A 14,886-nucleotide genomic window follows, 5' to 3' on the forward strand; every position below is an offset into this window, starting at 1 on the left:
CATGTATCTACTTTTCTCTTACCTCTGAGTGACTCTGGAAATGTAATCATTCGAACAGAACAGTGGTTTTCCAGGCACTGTTGTGAGGGTAGCTTTGATCATGTCATCCTCAGAGACGAAAAAATCAACTGGAATCAAAAAGGGGGAGAGCGGTGAAAACTTTTGAACGGAATTATTGAGGAGCTTTGTTCTTGTGAGGTGCATGGTACTCTAAAGGTTAATAAAAAAAAGCCAGGTTACATGTTCAGGTTTAAGTGCTTTTAAGGGTCAATTTAGTTTGTTCTTAGAGAGGATCATTCTCTTGTGGGAGGAAAAATCATTTATGCAAATTGCGGGTTAAGAAATGAATTTATAAAATAATTCAAATAGTAAGCGCGCTCTGATCGGCCATAAAACCATTTTACATGAGCATGACATGTAAATAAGCTGGAAACTACTCCGCTTCGCGTCGTGGTTTCCTACGCTTAATACGTGTTCTCCCAACCTCCCAAGTGTTTACATCAGGCTATGTAAACACGGAAGCCATTTTACATTTCTTCAGTGAAAGTGATCTTCACAGTAATGAACACTACTTAAGCAGTATTGAAAATCAGGCCTGAAAAACATTCAGGCCTGTACTCCCAGTCAGTTATTCATCACTTCACGAGTTTATTATGAACGACCATAATGACGAACTCCCAGTTGGCTTCTTAGCTCAGTTGGTAGAGCAATGCACGGATACCGCAGAAGTCATGGGTTCAAAATCCCTGAATTTTTTGGAGGCCTTATTTGCTCTACTGCTTAATATGGCTTTCATATTCACTACTGTATTTCTTCACTTATAAGCCGAGACCCTACAAGTTAGAGACCTTCCAACAGACTCGTGTTGTCCAAAAAAAAAAGCAAAACCATCGGCTATAAGCCGAGAGCGAAATTCTTGATTGTAACCGGTCATTTGAGTGAGCGAACCTCAAGGAAAACATTGGGAAATAGAAAAAAGCGAGTCGGTGAAGATGTAAATACTACCACGCGACTGCAGAAACACAACAATACTCAGTTACTGTAACTTGACAAGCGTTTCAATCGAGTATCTCTTTCGTCGCTGTTATTTTTCTCATCACGCCAAAAGGCACGCTGCTCCTCGTATACAACGGCTAAAAGAATACAAGACCACCGAAAATTATACTTTACAAATTCAGCGCAAAAATCAGGTTTGTTCATCACGTCCCCGTGTCTCCACGCGTCCCCGAATCCCACGTCTCCGACTCCCACGTCCCCGAGTCCATTCCTCGTGTTCTTATTCTACTTTTAGTCACAGCCAAGATTTATGGACTTTGCGAGTCCGTGGTGCGACGCTGGAGAAGAGACCAGGCGACTATTCTTTCTGGCGAGCTTAAGATGTCTGCAAAACGTGCAGATATGGGCCGTTTCACTCCCAAGTATTCCGAACTAGACGAGAAAGTGATGGAGTGGTTTTCTCAGCAGATAGACCAGATATTTCATCCGTAATGTGAAATGTGAAGAGTTTTGCCGAGTTAAGTGAGATCGTCTTTCAATGCGTGGGAAGCAAAGAATCTGATTGGTGGTCAGAAATACGTTTTGTCTTGACAATTTTAAAACACGCTGCAGTCACGGAATTTAAGGTCATTTCACATTAACATTGCAATTGTACTTGTTTTTTAATCCCAACCCTCGGCTATAGTCCGAACCCCGTTTCTCGTGAAAAAATCTCCCAAACTTTTGCGTCAAATACTATAAAAATCGCTCGGCTTACAGGTGAAGAAATACGGTAAGTAGGATTCTTGATTGTTAAACAAATTCTCCTCGTCAGCACCGTGGGAAATGTACTGAAAACAGTATGGAGAATATGTATAGAGATGTTAGGGTGTAAAGGGTTTAGGTATTGGCCTGAAAATGTATTTAAGGGGAGTTTTAGTTCGTGGACTTACTTGACGCCATGCTGGATGTACAAGGATGTTCAAAAGTAACTGTTAAGGTGAATGGCTCAGATGATCTTAACTCAAACAGGTAGTCTTCGCTGTTGGGTTCTAGAAAAAAACGCATACACGAACTGCTAACTTTTAAAGTTGATTGAAGACATTTTAGATTAGGGAATTTTCAATTGTGTCGAAAATAATCCGAGATTGCAATGGTTTTGCATTACTTCGCTCTGCGATTGGTCTAGAAAACTCGCGCCACTCTTTCAACCAGTCACATCCAGAACTAAAAGCAATCCTGACTTGGTTTCCCGCGTTTTTCTGCGCTAACTTGGTTGCCCGCGTTTTCCCACGCGGACTTGGTTGCCCGCGTTTTCCCACGCGGACTTGATTGCCTGCGTTTTCCCGCGCTGACTTAGTTGCCCGCGCTTTCCCGCGCTGACTTGATTGCCCGCGTTTTCCCGCGCTGACTTGGTTGCACGCGACTTCCCGCGCTTTTGGTAGTTGGGTTGATTTTACCTTGAGTTGTCCATAGCTCTGAAAGGAATTTTCCTTTCTTTTGATCAGCGGTTGTGATTAATTTGGTTTGATTTAAGCGCTCTAGCTGTCGTAAAACCAAAAGCACACTAAACGCAGTGGCAAAAGCAAAGGGAAATTTGTCGAGGGGGAAAAGAGAAATTGAACTAAATAAGCGCAAACAGGCCTGAAGCGCGGGAAAACGCGAGTAACCTGCTCAAGGCTGATTTCATCTATCCATTAGATGGCTTAAAAGTTGGCACGGATGTTTTTGACAAACTTCCGAGCAAAATCAATACATAAAATCAACTTACTGCCGACACCCAGTACAATGATGTTTAATCAAGTGGTCAAGCACATCCAAAGAGGCAAATGCGTGACAAACATATAAATATGATAGATACGATTTACAACTTAACCCTTTAACCCCTGACAGTGACTGACGTCTAATTTCTCCTTACAGTTGCACTCGAATCAAATGTAAAGGTCATGCGAATAAATCGAATGATCACCAATTTAAGAAGGTCCTGATTGCCAAAATATTTCTTTTTGTCAGTAATAAAGGCAATGTAAAGACAACAGTGTGAAAATAAGAGTATTAATGTAAGGATGTAAAGGGTTAAAGGCTTACCGTCTCGTGAAATCTGAACACTTACTTTTCTTGAGTGGCTTGTGGCTTCTTAATGCGCTCGTGAACAGAGTGTTGAACATGGCTTGACGTCGAAGCAACTGGAAAAGAAAAAAAAGATCAGCTATTTGAGATAAATCGTCACTAACAACGTATAAAGAGGCTCTATAGAAAGGCGATATATAATGACCGGCTCCCAACTAGCAAAAAATAAACATCTTGAAAACGTCACATTTATTTGAGATAAACTCAGAGTTTGTCTGTCCATTAAAGAAAATACCCTTCCAGCAATGACGTCACCTAACGTCAGAAAGGTTTTTGGCAACCGCTCTAATAAAAATTGCACATACAGCCACACCATCCAGATGGAATCTCCACCGAACCAAGTACGAAAACTGCCCCCTCTCAACCTTCACATTTACCTGAGAGGTTATATTTAATCCCATGAGGGATCGGAAGGGAGACAGTGGGATTTAAGCGGAGGTATGAGGGGTGGGGTGGGGGGGAGGGCGAAGGGGAAGGGGGAAGGGGGTTTAAAGTTTACGGTAGTGCTCAAAACCGTACCGGTATTATTTCCGGGATATGACTGGGGTGTGTAAATCCGATCCTATACAGCAACAGACCCATCCCAGAAGGCTGCACTAGCTCCTCTGCTGATGATTGGTTCTCTGTGACATGATACACGTGGTAATGCTGTGGTAAGCTCTGTAACGTGAGAGAAATGGGGAAAAATGAAAACACAACGAGAGATAACATGTATTTTCCTTTAAATTCAAAGCTCACATGATTGCCAGATGATGGTAGAGAATAGAAGTTTTTTCTGCGCTTTTCACAGATGACAAATCTCCTGGCGCTTGGCAGAGGTTGTTTGATTTCCTGGCCTTAACGCAGATTGTTTTGTTTCTTACCAAACCCCCGCCCCTACCCTACGGCACGGGTCGTGTTACTTCCTGTGCAAATTTCAAACAGCTACAAATTTGCTCACTTACTGCGTAATAATTATTCCCATGGTCACTTGATGAAACACCTCTATCTTTTAACCACTGCAAGATAATTATAAAATAATGACAAAAAATATGAGGAGCATTTCATTGTCAAAGGAAGCGGTTAGTGAACTCGCGAGCTACTGTGGAAAGATCTTTAGACAATGAAAGGTGTCTATATCTCTACCTTATACCCCTTGATGTCTCCTTGTCAAACTCTTCATTTACACATTCCCGTTAGTAGACACTCTCTCGTAAGCGGACGTAGGCACTTGTACAAAAGTGAAGATTGGAATTTTTTCTTCTGTGTACGCTCTCTCGTAAGCGGACACCTTATGCATGATAATTGACTCTTGGTAATTAAATTTGTCAACACAAAATTTGCAAATAAAAAAAATATGACCTTTGACTGAGCAACAGAACAGCGGCGATCGGTTTTGTCAAATCTCCAATTGTGTACGTGTAAGCAAGCTATCACAAAACACTTGTAGAGTCACGTTATGCCCGCATTCGCCATGGTCTACTTTCGTTCTTGTTTCTCCCGTAAACGGCTGGCGTCCGCTTATGCGCATAATTCTCGTAGACGGACTACTTTACCAACAGACACTTTTTTCCAGTCCCTATGACTGTCCGCTTATGAGAGAGTTGACTCTACCAAGAAACTGTACTTAAAATCCAAAAACTGTTCGAAAATGTGTGTAAAACACAATCGTTACTTCTAACCTATTTTAGGACCTTAAGTGAAGATGGGAAATTATTTGAACGAATTGGTGTGCTCTTTTCACATCTTACATTTGTTTCTTTGTTTTCGCGCATAGGCTATGGCAAGGTATTTTTTTATCGTTATAAACGACCCACAAAAAAAGACTTCCTTGAGTTTTGTTTCGTCTGTTTGTTTCTTTTTGTTTTGGTCTAATGGCGGCACAAACTGCTCTTACCTCTCTTATTATAAGGCTGTCAATTGGCACCGTTGAAGAATGGGTAAACGAACCTTTCAAAAGAAGAGAAGAGAAAAGCGTATTTATATTCAACAAAGTAGCTGCACTGTTCCTCGATTTCTCTCTTCAGTTCTCAACAATCATCTCTAGAATATGAAAATTCATCGAATAGACCTTTGGGTGAAGGATCCCGTTCCCCGAAAAGCCAACCTAGGGCGTAAAAGGAGGGCCCATGTGGTAGATTAGCGCTCGGCGAGCTGACCTTCAAATTTAGAGGTCTGTGCACAACCCTGGCCGGGTCACCGCTAACAAGTCCCTAAACTACGCGGACGTGCGGTCGCGAGGGCCTTGCACTACTACGACCAATGGGACGAAGGGAAGGAAGAAGAGAGAGAGAGAGAGAGAGAAGAGAGACTTTCCTTTTTCCATTCCCATCTTTCTCTGTGCGCACCTCGCGTGCACTTCCCTCGTTAATATCTTAAAATAGAGAGAAGACTGGAGACGACTCAAAGGTGGTCGTCGTGCTGTGTTCCTGGGTGAGACATTTCAGCCTCACAGCTATCGTCTTAACATCATCATAGCAGAGCTCGCAGAGCGTAGCCCCATAATTATACAAAATAGTAGTAACCCATTAAGCCGAAAAAATTTTGGATGTACGACCGTACGACCGTACAAGGAGCTACTTTTAACATGCGTGGTCAACTGTACCGCGGGCACACCAACGCTACGGCTTTGTCCAGTAGTCCAGTGGTCAGTGCACTGGGCTCCGAGTCGGACGACACGGGTTCTAGTCCTGGCCGGGGCAAGGCATTAAGCCCTTGAGACGTGCAGGAAAAAAAAACGCGAGCTCCGCTTATTGGCTTGGCTTAATCTATATATTATGTACACCTCATTAGGTATCTCCACTGAATTTGTACCTGTTTTATTGATAACTTCGTGAATCTTCTGAACGATCTCTACCGCTGCTGGTAACAGCTTACAAAACTCCAGCACAAACGATGCTTGGAACTCCTCACTGTTGTTGTCATTCAGCGGCTGGTACTTGATGCTGCAACAAAGGGAGTTAATCAATCGACATTATGGTACTATACCTGAGAGGATCATAGTCCTGAAATAGTATCCAATAAGAGTGACGGAAACCTCCATATTCCTGACAAATGACCTGAACCCTTTCCACTCAAACATTAGAATTCAAATTTTCCACACTGTTGTCTTCAAATATCCTTTGATACTGATTAGGAGGATCTTTTAAATATTTTGGATGATTAAGAAAATGATTATTTTCAAAAATAAGAATCTTTAATTAGTGATTTCAGTCATTCACATGACTTTTTCATTTGAAGGGTGACACTGAAAGGAGAAATTAGAACCCAGATCCTCTAAGGGATGAAGGGGTAAAAGAGAGGTCAAAGGTCATCATCAGAGTCGAGTAAAGTTTCGTTTGGAAGCCTAGTATTCGAACTCCATTGATTATGCAAGAAGACGTAATGACGTAATTCGCATTAAATTTGTTAAAGGGTGTTGGTTCGTAACGGTCAGCTTAAGAGAAAGTCACTCCGCCCCAACTCAACTCTACCTTTTCTGCTGACTTATTGGCAATCCGTGCTACTCCCTCGCACTTCGACAGAGTGAGAGGGAGGGGTTACCCTTACCTTTCAGGAGGGATACCGAACTGCTTTAAGTCACGTTCGTGAAATTTTTAGTGATCAGTTTTAATGTGATTTTGTTGGATGCACTACTTAAGTAACATTCATCCGTTCTGTGTGGCGGGGTACATGTATATTGCCAAGGTACATTTATGGCTCCCCCCTCCCTGGACACAGTCTCATCTACTTCAAGGCTTACCATGGTTTTATCGTAACCTTTTCAAGTTCATAATTCGCAATCTGTGTCAATCTTCTCCAAACGAAACCATCCTTGTGCTGAACTAATGTTGCGTAATCATTTACAATCCGTGCATCCTAAGCCATTGTTTGCTACTGCCTATTTGGTGCATGCTCTTCTATCTTACGAAACTAATATTTTTTAATTCATTTACGACCCGCATCAATCGCCATCCCTTATAATTCTTGTTTTTTAATGATTCATTAGTGCCTCTTTTGTAATTTTGTTTCTTGCTCATACTAATTTTTCCTAGTCTTTCTTTAATCCGTAGCACAATTTAATTTTCTCCTTTACCAGCTGTCCGTGTCTCTTTAGATTTATTCTTGCCCTTTTATAATTTACTTACACTGAACACTATTACTTCGAGATTTTTTTCCCACCGACAGTAATGTTAAACAACCCAGAGGAGGGCAAAAGAGAGAGAAGAGAAAACACAAACAATTCTGACACACAGCTCGTTTGAGCCCTTTACACCTTAACATCAGTATGGATATTCTCCATACTGTTCTCCGTACATTTCCAAAGGGGCTGACGAGGAGAATCTGTTTAACGATCAAGAGCTGCTTTAGTTGGTGATCAACTCCTCTATTCTCATGACTTTCAAGTGTGATTCAGGGGGGATATGGTAAGGAGAAATTAGATGCTAGTCACTCTTGAGGGCTTAAGGGTTAAGACCCGTAAACTCACCTCGCATCCAGTCCCAACATGCTGTAACAAGGCTCGGTAATGAGTGGACTGATTGGAAGAGATGTGTCCTGGGATTGCTCCAGCGACACGTAAACTTGGTGACCAAAGTCTCTTGGAGGGGGTTCTGTCAAAAATGTGCTCGGTTAATTCCATTTTTCAAATCAAAAGAGGCATTTGAAATTTGAAAAATTTCCAACTGACTGTCGAAAGTGTCGCAAGACTGCATTGGCGTTGCTTCATCATGCTCTGTGATGGGTTCTAGAGAAATCACGCCACACACCGCTCTCACATCAATAACACGCAAGACTAAACCAACTGCGCCTTGGTCAAACGCGTTTTCCCCCGCTTGAGGTCGATCACGCGCAATTAAGACAAATTCTTATTGGCTCGTTGTATTTTAAACCTTTGTTGTGATTGGTCATTGGGAGTCGCTCTGGTTCAATATTAAAAGCTTCGCCAAAATTCGCATTATGATCTCAAATTTCCATCTCGAAAGCTTCGTCAAAACTCGCATTATGATCTCAAATTTCCATCTTGCTTTTAAAAGTGTTCACTCAACAAACACTTTTGTCACCATACTAAATCTGAAGGCAAAAATTAACGCACAGGTCATAGTTAACTACACCTCTGGCGGGACACACACGTCTCGATATTTTAAAGGCTTCCAATAGCGCTTGTAGTCTAATTTTATCTTTACCTTCTCTTGTAAAATGTCGATCCTGTCCAGGCCTGTTGACATCCAGTAACTCATATGGGGAAGCAAAATAACAGAGACGCATTCGACGGCCTATGGAAAGACATGCGAGTAACTTTCATGAATCATAGTATCAATATTAAAATTCACTTTCTAACAAAAGATTCCAGCATAATTCCCTTCTTCATATTTCCCTGATTTCCCAAACCCTGGTAAGACCGAAAAATTGCCGAAGATACTCCGGTGCGTTCCGAAAATGTTGATACTTATCCGATGTCATTCGAAAATGGCCGAAAACGTTCCGAAGACATCCTGTAACTGTGATGCGCAGATTTATCTCTCAAACATGCTATTTTTCGACCACTTACGATAAGAAGTTGGTCAGACTTGAATCGAAATGTTGTACGAACCTCCTTGTCTCGGGGTGATAAAGCCGACAGGACATTGTGTGATGGCTTCGGTGGAAGTCACATCTGTACTGTTAGAGAGAAACGGCAAATAGAGTTAGCATGGGGGAAATTTAGTTGAAAGTTTTTTAGGGTCGAAAATTAAATTATTTACGTTTGTACCTTTTTAGAAAATCTTTGAATTCCACGACGTTTCAAGACTTTTTCCAAGACCTTTTTGTCGTTTTGCATTGTTAACAATCAAGAAAATTTTAGTATAACTTGAAGACGATCACGTAATGAAAGCATTTTTTTCCTTTTTACTTTCACATAAACATCGTTTTCAGTCATTTTCCATGACCTTCCACAATTAAACTCTATGATGGATGTTCTTTCTAAAGTTTTGTTGTAGTTTTGATAAACGGGTCACAGGATTTTTCTTTCCTCAATTCAGCCAGTGATCATACTGGTAACTGAAAATTTGAAATCCGCTTGGAATGACCACAGACTAAATTATAATCCATTGGGTCCTATTACCATTATTAGTGATAAGAAATTATCATTACCCAAAGAATGCTGCCATTGTATTAATATCGGTTTCCACTGCTTTGAGGGCTGCAAGAACCTTTGGTTTTTGAAAACTGAAGAGTGATATAATCAAACAATTAAAATAATTATAATAATAATAACTGTGCAATTTTCAATTGAACTCAAGGTTCCAGTGCAATGTCAAGCAGAAAGGGGACAAGAGGAAATAGAAATATCAACTAGCCAAGGAAAACCACCATGATTCAACATCATTTTTAAAGCTAAATCTAAAGGGAACATGCTGCAGACAGCACATGCAGGTGAAAATTGGCATTGAGATCTTGAGAGAGAAAATGTTAATTACTGTATATACAACTCACGTGTCACGAGAGAGCTGATAAAGATCACATAATCCTTGTAAATGGCACAAAAATTCATTATAATCTCCCTCCCTGCAAAATAGATCAATAAATAGTAAACCCTTTCAAAGCCTAACATAAGTATGCATATTCTCCATACTGTTCTCTATACATTTCCTAAGGTGCTAACAAGGAGAATTTGTTTAACAATCAAGAGCTTCTTTAGTTTGTGATCATTTCCTTTATCCTTATGACCTTAATGTGTAATCCATGGGTGATATTTTAAGAAGAAATGTAACATGCTAGTCTCACTCTCAAAGAGTAATTAACCCTTTAATTCCCATGAGTGACCAAAACAGAATTTCTCCTTACAACATCAACACAATATCAACCAGATAAGTGATGAGAGTAAAGAAATATATCAATTTGGGGATAATTAGTTGATCCAATACTTAATTCTCTGAACTGACATTATTAGAATTGTATGGTTGGGAGTAAGGAGAATTACAAATTTGATCTGGGAGTTGAAGGGTTAAAATGAAAAAGGTAAGAAACTTCCAATTAGCAGATGACAACATTTTAACAAGATACCTAATACATAAAGATAAAAAGATAACAGACTTAGCAGAGTGAAGATCAGCATTAAGTTAGTAGCATCTACTGAAGAATCAGAGCATCTTTGATTTTTTGTGTTAGCAAGGGCTCCATAAGCAGCTGCCAACAGTGTAATGGGCCACTGTGTCATAAGGTGAAAACGAAACACCAGAACCAGATTGCAGTCAGAGGTTTTACAGGCAGAGGAAGACTGCTTTTTGCTGATTTTTATTGAAACCCTTCAGCCTGATTATGCAATTATTATTTACATCATTAAATTAAAGAAGTTGAACTTATTTTTCTACCTTAAAACTCTTGTTAGCTCAGGGCAACTCTGTGGAAAAAGTTGAGAATTAAACACCAGTCAAAACAAACAAGAGAGAGCAATCTTCTTCATCATTTAAATTAACCAAAATTATTTAAAATAAAAACCAAACAAAGCCTCTGTCTCTTGCCTCAGGATCTCCAGTGTGCGCCACTTTCACTTCTGAAACTGTACCATCAGCTGCCATTCGAACCTATGTTTTTCAAAGACATGAGGAAAGATTTACTCAGCAAATTTTGACCACTTTGATAACCTAGCTTTGTCTATCAACAAGGAAAGGCTTTTTTAAGTGGTAAAAAAAAAAAGTAATATGATAATCTAAAACACATTTGGCTTCTGACTGCAAGGAATAGAATTTCTTCTTGACAATAAGCTCTTTAAAATTTTCTCCACACCCTAATCGACTCTTTAACTCCCAAGATCAAAATATCAATTCTCTACACTATACTTCATACATTTCTTATAATTTTGGCTTTGAGAATTTAGTGTACAATCAAACAACATCTCCAAATTTTTGTTTTACTTTCTTCCCATTGCCTTTTGACTGGAAAATGTATTAACCTTTTAAGGAGAAATTTTCTTTAGGTCACTCCTTGGCTTGAAAGGATTAACATGCGCAAATAACTGAGAGAAGATAATTTTATTACACTATCACAGCCTTAAATACCATAACCCTTTAACTCTCAAGGTCTCATTAGTAATTCTCCTAACTGTCTGCCAAATGATTCTCATTATGTTAGTTTGGAGAATTTGGTATCGGATCAATTAGTAATCTCATAATTGATATTTTTCTTTATTCTCATCACTTGTTTGCATGATAATCTATATATAAAGTGAGGAGAAATTCTGTCTTGGTCACTCACAGGAGTTAAAGGGTTAAGTAGGTTACATTGTATTATAAAACAGACATTCCCTTTAAACACACCTCAACATAAAACATGTCAGAATTTATGAAGCATTCTCTGCCACTTTCAATAAACTTCAACCTGATAAAAAGTCACGGTAATATCAGAACTGTTCATCTACAATCAATATGAAGCTTCAACGTCTCCTCTCCATGTAACCTTCCAAGCATTTGAACTTTTGAAGATTGGTTTATTCCAATTCCTGCTCCCAAAGACCAACATTGAGTTCCAATGCCAGTTCAAATATCCCAATCCCTTCCAGGCAAGGTCCAATCCCCCCCCCCCCCCCCAAGGTAAAGATGATGGTCAAATGCCAGTGGGTTGCTCTGGGAGGGGGGGGGGGCATGATAAGGCAATAAATTAATTGACACATTATATGATAGGCTGAATTATACATGCATATTGATCACAGAAGACATCACAGTGTGGTAAGAACATCAGGAACACACCACACCACACCCCACCACACCACACCACACCACACCACCCCTTGTGTGCCTCCTTTTTTGCTCTGGCCACAATTTAGTATCATATGTTATCTATTACTGAACACAAATTTTGCAGCACGGAACCTTATATTCAAATTTATGAATCAGATTTCAGTGACCTTTGAGAACAAAAAGTTTCTTACCCAACTTTTCTTGTGATGGCTTCAAGTCTCTGTGCAACAACCTTTATTGATTTGTCTTTCATGGCATTTTGCAACTTGTCTAAACATTCTGAGATGTAATTTTTCACTGGTGCAAGGTTTTCAACTTGTTGTTGTCTTTCCTGGTTTGAGAAAAGAGAGACTGAGGTTAACCAAATACTTCAATACTTTGTAACAGAGGGATCTGGTTTGCATCAAAGTTTCTGCAGAATAAACCCTTTACACCCTAACATCAGTATGTATATTCTCCTTACTGTTCTCTACACATTTCCTAAGGTGCTGGTAAGGAGAACTTTAGTTAATGATCATTTCCTTTATTCTCATGACCTTAATGTGTGACTCGGGGGTGATATCGTAGAGATAAATTAGGTGCAAGTGACTTATAGCAGTTAAAGGGTTAACCAATTTGGAGTGTTGTCACAGTCCCAGGAGTGCCAGGTTGTTGGTTATAGACAGGCTGCCCCCCTTCCCCCCCCCTGCCCTCAAGTTTTTGTATTATCAACCAATTAGGAATACTGCCACTCTCCTTGAGTGCCAAGATGTTGCTCCGTGACAGACTCAACCCCTCTGACTCCCCCTCTCCCTCTTCAAAAAAAGAAAAAATCCTTTTTATTGGTTTCCCCATCAAAGTTCTACACTAATAGTGGAGCTTGCAGAGGGTGGCCCCATAATTATACAAAATAGTAGTAACCTATCAAGCTGAAAAAATTTGGATGTACAACTGTGTGACCGACCATACAAGGTGCTACTTTTAGCAAGCACAGCCAACTGTACTACAGGCACTATCTTATAATCAGTCCTCTACACGGACATGGAGAAGTTTCAAATGAAAATCCATTAATATTACCACGCACTTTATCCATAGTAGGGGCTTTAGTTTTGTTGAAGAGAAGTGCGGAAAAAAAAATTGCGAGCTCCGCTTTTAGGCTTGCCTAAATCTATATATTTCCTTTTTCTACTCCTAAATGGAGAGAGACTCTTTGAGAGTAAAGTCTATTGCCCACGAACATAACGTAGTGAGCTGACTGATGCTTACAACAGGATATCATGATCTGGAGTAAAATGTGCTAACCGCAATGCGAGAGGTTGTAAGTAAGCTGCGACTGCTTACAAGGGAATGGAGCTTACAGTGGTCTCCATGATACCAAAGGAAGAAGAAAATTGCTAACCCCACTTCTATTTTGACATTTATTTATTTATCTGTTTGTTGGCCAGATTTAAACAGGCTAGCCCAGTTAAGCTTAAAGCTGGTTTAAATGGGAACCTGGGCAGACAGAGGCATGAGAGTAAATTTAAAGTATCCTGTGTGAAAGAACACAACGCAATGTCCCAGCCATGTCTTGCACAAGGATTTCCCAACCAAGAGTCTGAGGGGCAAGTCATTAAGCAGCTGTGTCTTGTATGACAATGATAAGTGTAGTGATTTAAATCTTGATTATGGGGCTGTCATAAACATTCATAAATGCTGAATAAGACATATCTTACTAAAGATAATAAAGACATATCTTACTAATAATAAAGTGAAATTTAGGATGACTTACCTGAGAAGCTCGAATGGCTTTGGCAGGATCAGGCCAACTTGTGCAGCTCTTACACTTTGATCTAATACTGTTCAGTAAGTCATTAAACTTACTGTGCTCCAAGTAAAAGTTTAGTGATCCAAAGGCATGAACTGAAAGACAACAAAGTGTTTTCAAAAAGAAACACTTTGCCTAATATTTACAAAAAAATGTCTTGAGCCTAACCTGAACCTAGAAATCCACCCTACCATCAGTATGCATATTCTCTATACTGTTCTCCTTACATTTCCTAAGGTGCTGACAAGGAGAATTTGTTTAACAATCAAGAGCTTCTTTAGTTGGTGATCTTTTCCTCTATTCCCGTTACCTTAATGTTTGATTCTGGGGTGATATTGTAGGGAGAAATTATATGTCTGTCTCTGTCAGGGGTTCAAGGTTCAAAGCACGCTACTGCTATTACACACTTTACACTGTTCTGATCGCTCTCGCATTTTATAATTGTTCCACAATCAATCCATCTGTCTATATCAATACATCCATCAATCTCTTTATGTATAAGAGGAACAATCTGACGTAAATTTTTTTCGATCTGTACAAAAATCAAAGGGACAGAAAATAAGGACGAAAATGTGAGTTGAAGGGTTCTGCGGATCGGAGTTCCGCAAATCAATGGTGGTGGACCAGTAATGTTTACTTCCGGGAAGTAATTATTGTACTGATCCATCTTAATGTTTACAAGAAAAATATTTGGAAGACAATCCTACACCTCAGTGCTAAGTGCTAAGTATTTCATCATTGGAGCAACAAAAGAGAAAAACAAGGGACGACGCGTCAAAGTATTCCCAAACAATCCTCGAAACATCATATCGATCGTTATGGTTCTTGTTAGCCCTCTGATTTTAGACGTTTTCGTTGATCGCCACTTCAATTAATACTCACTTTTAGTGCCATCAAACTCTTTGCCTTTTAATCCAAGCTCTTTTTCGTAGCTGTTCACGAGTTCCTTCAACTGAAGACAACATGATCCACATGTTCTTATTTCAACTGCAGCCGCCATTTTGTTTTAAAAGCTCTTAATTGTCATGCGTGTATCACCGCTGATCATGCCTACATTAAGGCTCAAGAGTGGCCATGCGCCAGTCAAGGAACACGTCGTTGGGTGAGGAGCAAAGTGAAGAGGTACTAGCCCAGAATTTAATTTTGTTTAGTCAACTGAGTTGATGATGTAAATTGGCCAACGTAAAGAGTTTCTGCAGCTTACGTTTCGAGCGTTAGCCCCTCGTAAGAGCGACGAAGTAACCCGGATGGCTCCAGTTTTAATTATACTTAACTTTACTCTGTGATTGGTCCAGACAACTAGCGCCTTCCTGTCAA

The 14,886-nt window shown here is 39.9% G+C and overlaps 1 protein-coding gene across 1 annotated transcript in view; it reads right to left on the reverse strand.

Moving 5' to 3' along the window:
* LOC113679899 (mediator of RNA polymerase II transcription subunit 1) overlaps positions 1–14,625 on the reverse strand; it is a 17,760-nt gene extending 3,135 nt beyond the window's left edge. Inside the window, exons 1-18 of the mRNA XM_089207076.1 lie at positions 14,452–14,625; positions 13,534–13,664; positions 11,975–12,114; positions 11,364–11,424; positions 10,569–10,631; positions 10,419–10,447; positions 9,541–9,612; positions 9,199–9,273; positions 8,657–8,724; positions 8,250–8,339; positions 7,553–7,676; positions 5,899–6,029; positions 4,982–5,034; positions 4,050–4,103; positions 3,625–3,765; positions 3,089–3,161; positions 1,929–2,027; positions 23–128 (exon numbers count right to left, since the gene is read on the reverse strand). Coding sequence (XP_089063202.1) covers positions 23–128; positions 1,929–2,027; positions 3,089–3,161; positions 3,625–3,765; positions 4,050–4,103; positions 4,982–5,034; positions 5,899–6,029; positions 7,553–7,676; positions 8,250–8,339; positions 8,657–8,724; positions 9,199–9,273; positions 9,541–9,612; positions 10,419–10,447; positions 10,569–10,631; positions 11,364–11,424; positions 11,975–12,114; positions 13,534–13,664; positions 14,452–14,569 — 1,628 coding nt within the window. The 5' untranslated portion in view covers positions 14,570–14,625. The remainder of the gene's footprint in view (positions 1–22; positions 129–1,928; positions 2,028–3,088; positions 3,162–3,624; positions 3,766–4,049; positions 4,104–4,981; positions 5,035–5,898; positions 6,030–7,552; positions 7,677–8,249; positions 8,340–8,656; positions 8,725–9,198; positions 9,274–9,540; positions 9,613–10,418; positions 10,448–10,568; positions 10,632–11,363; positions 11,425–11,974; positions 12,115–13,533; positions 13,665–14,451) is intronic.
* Between the last annotated feature and the right edge of the window lie 261 nt (positions 14,626–14,886).

Source organism: Pocillopora damicornis, chromosome 5, assembly GCF_964200805.1.
Source record: "Pocillopora damicornis chromosome 5, jaPocDami1.2, whole genome shotgun sequence".
NCBI classification, from domain to species: domain Eukaryota; kingdom Metazoa; phylum Cnidaria; class Anthozoa; order Scleractinia; family Pocilloporidae; genus Pocillopora; species Pocillopora damicornis.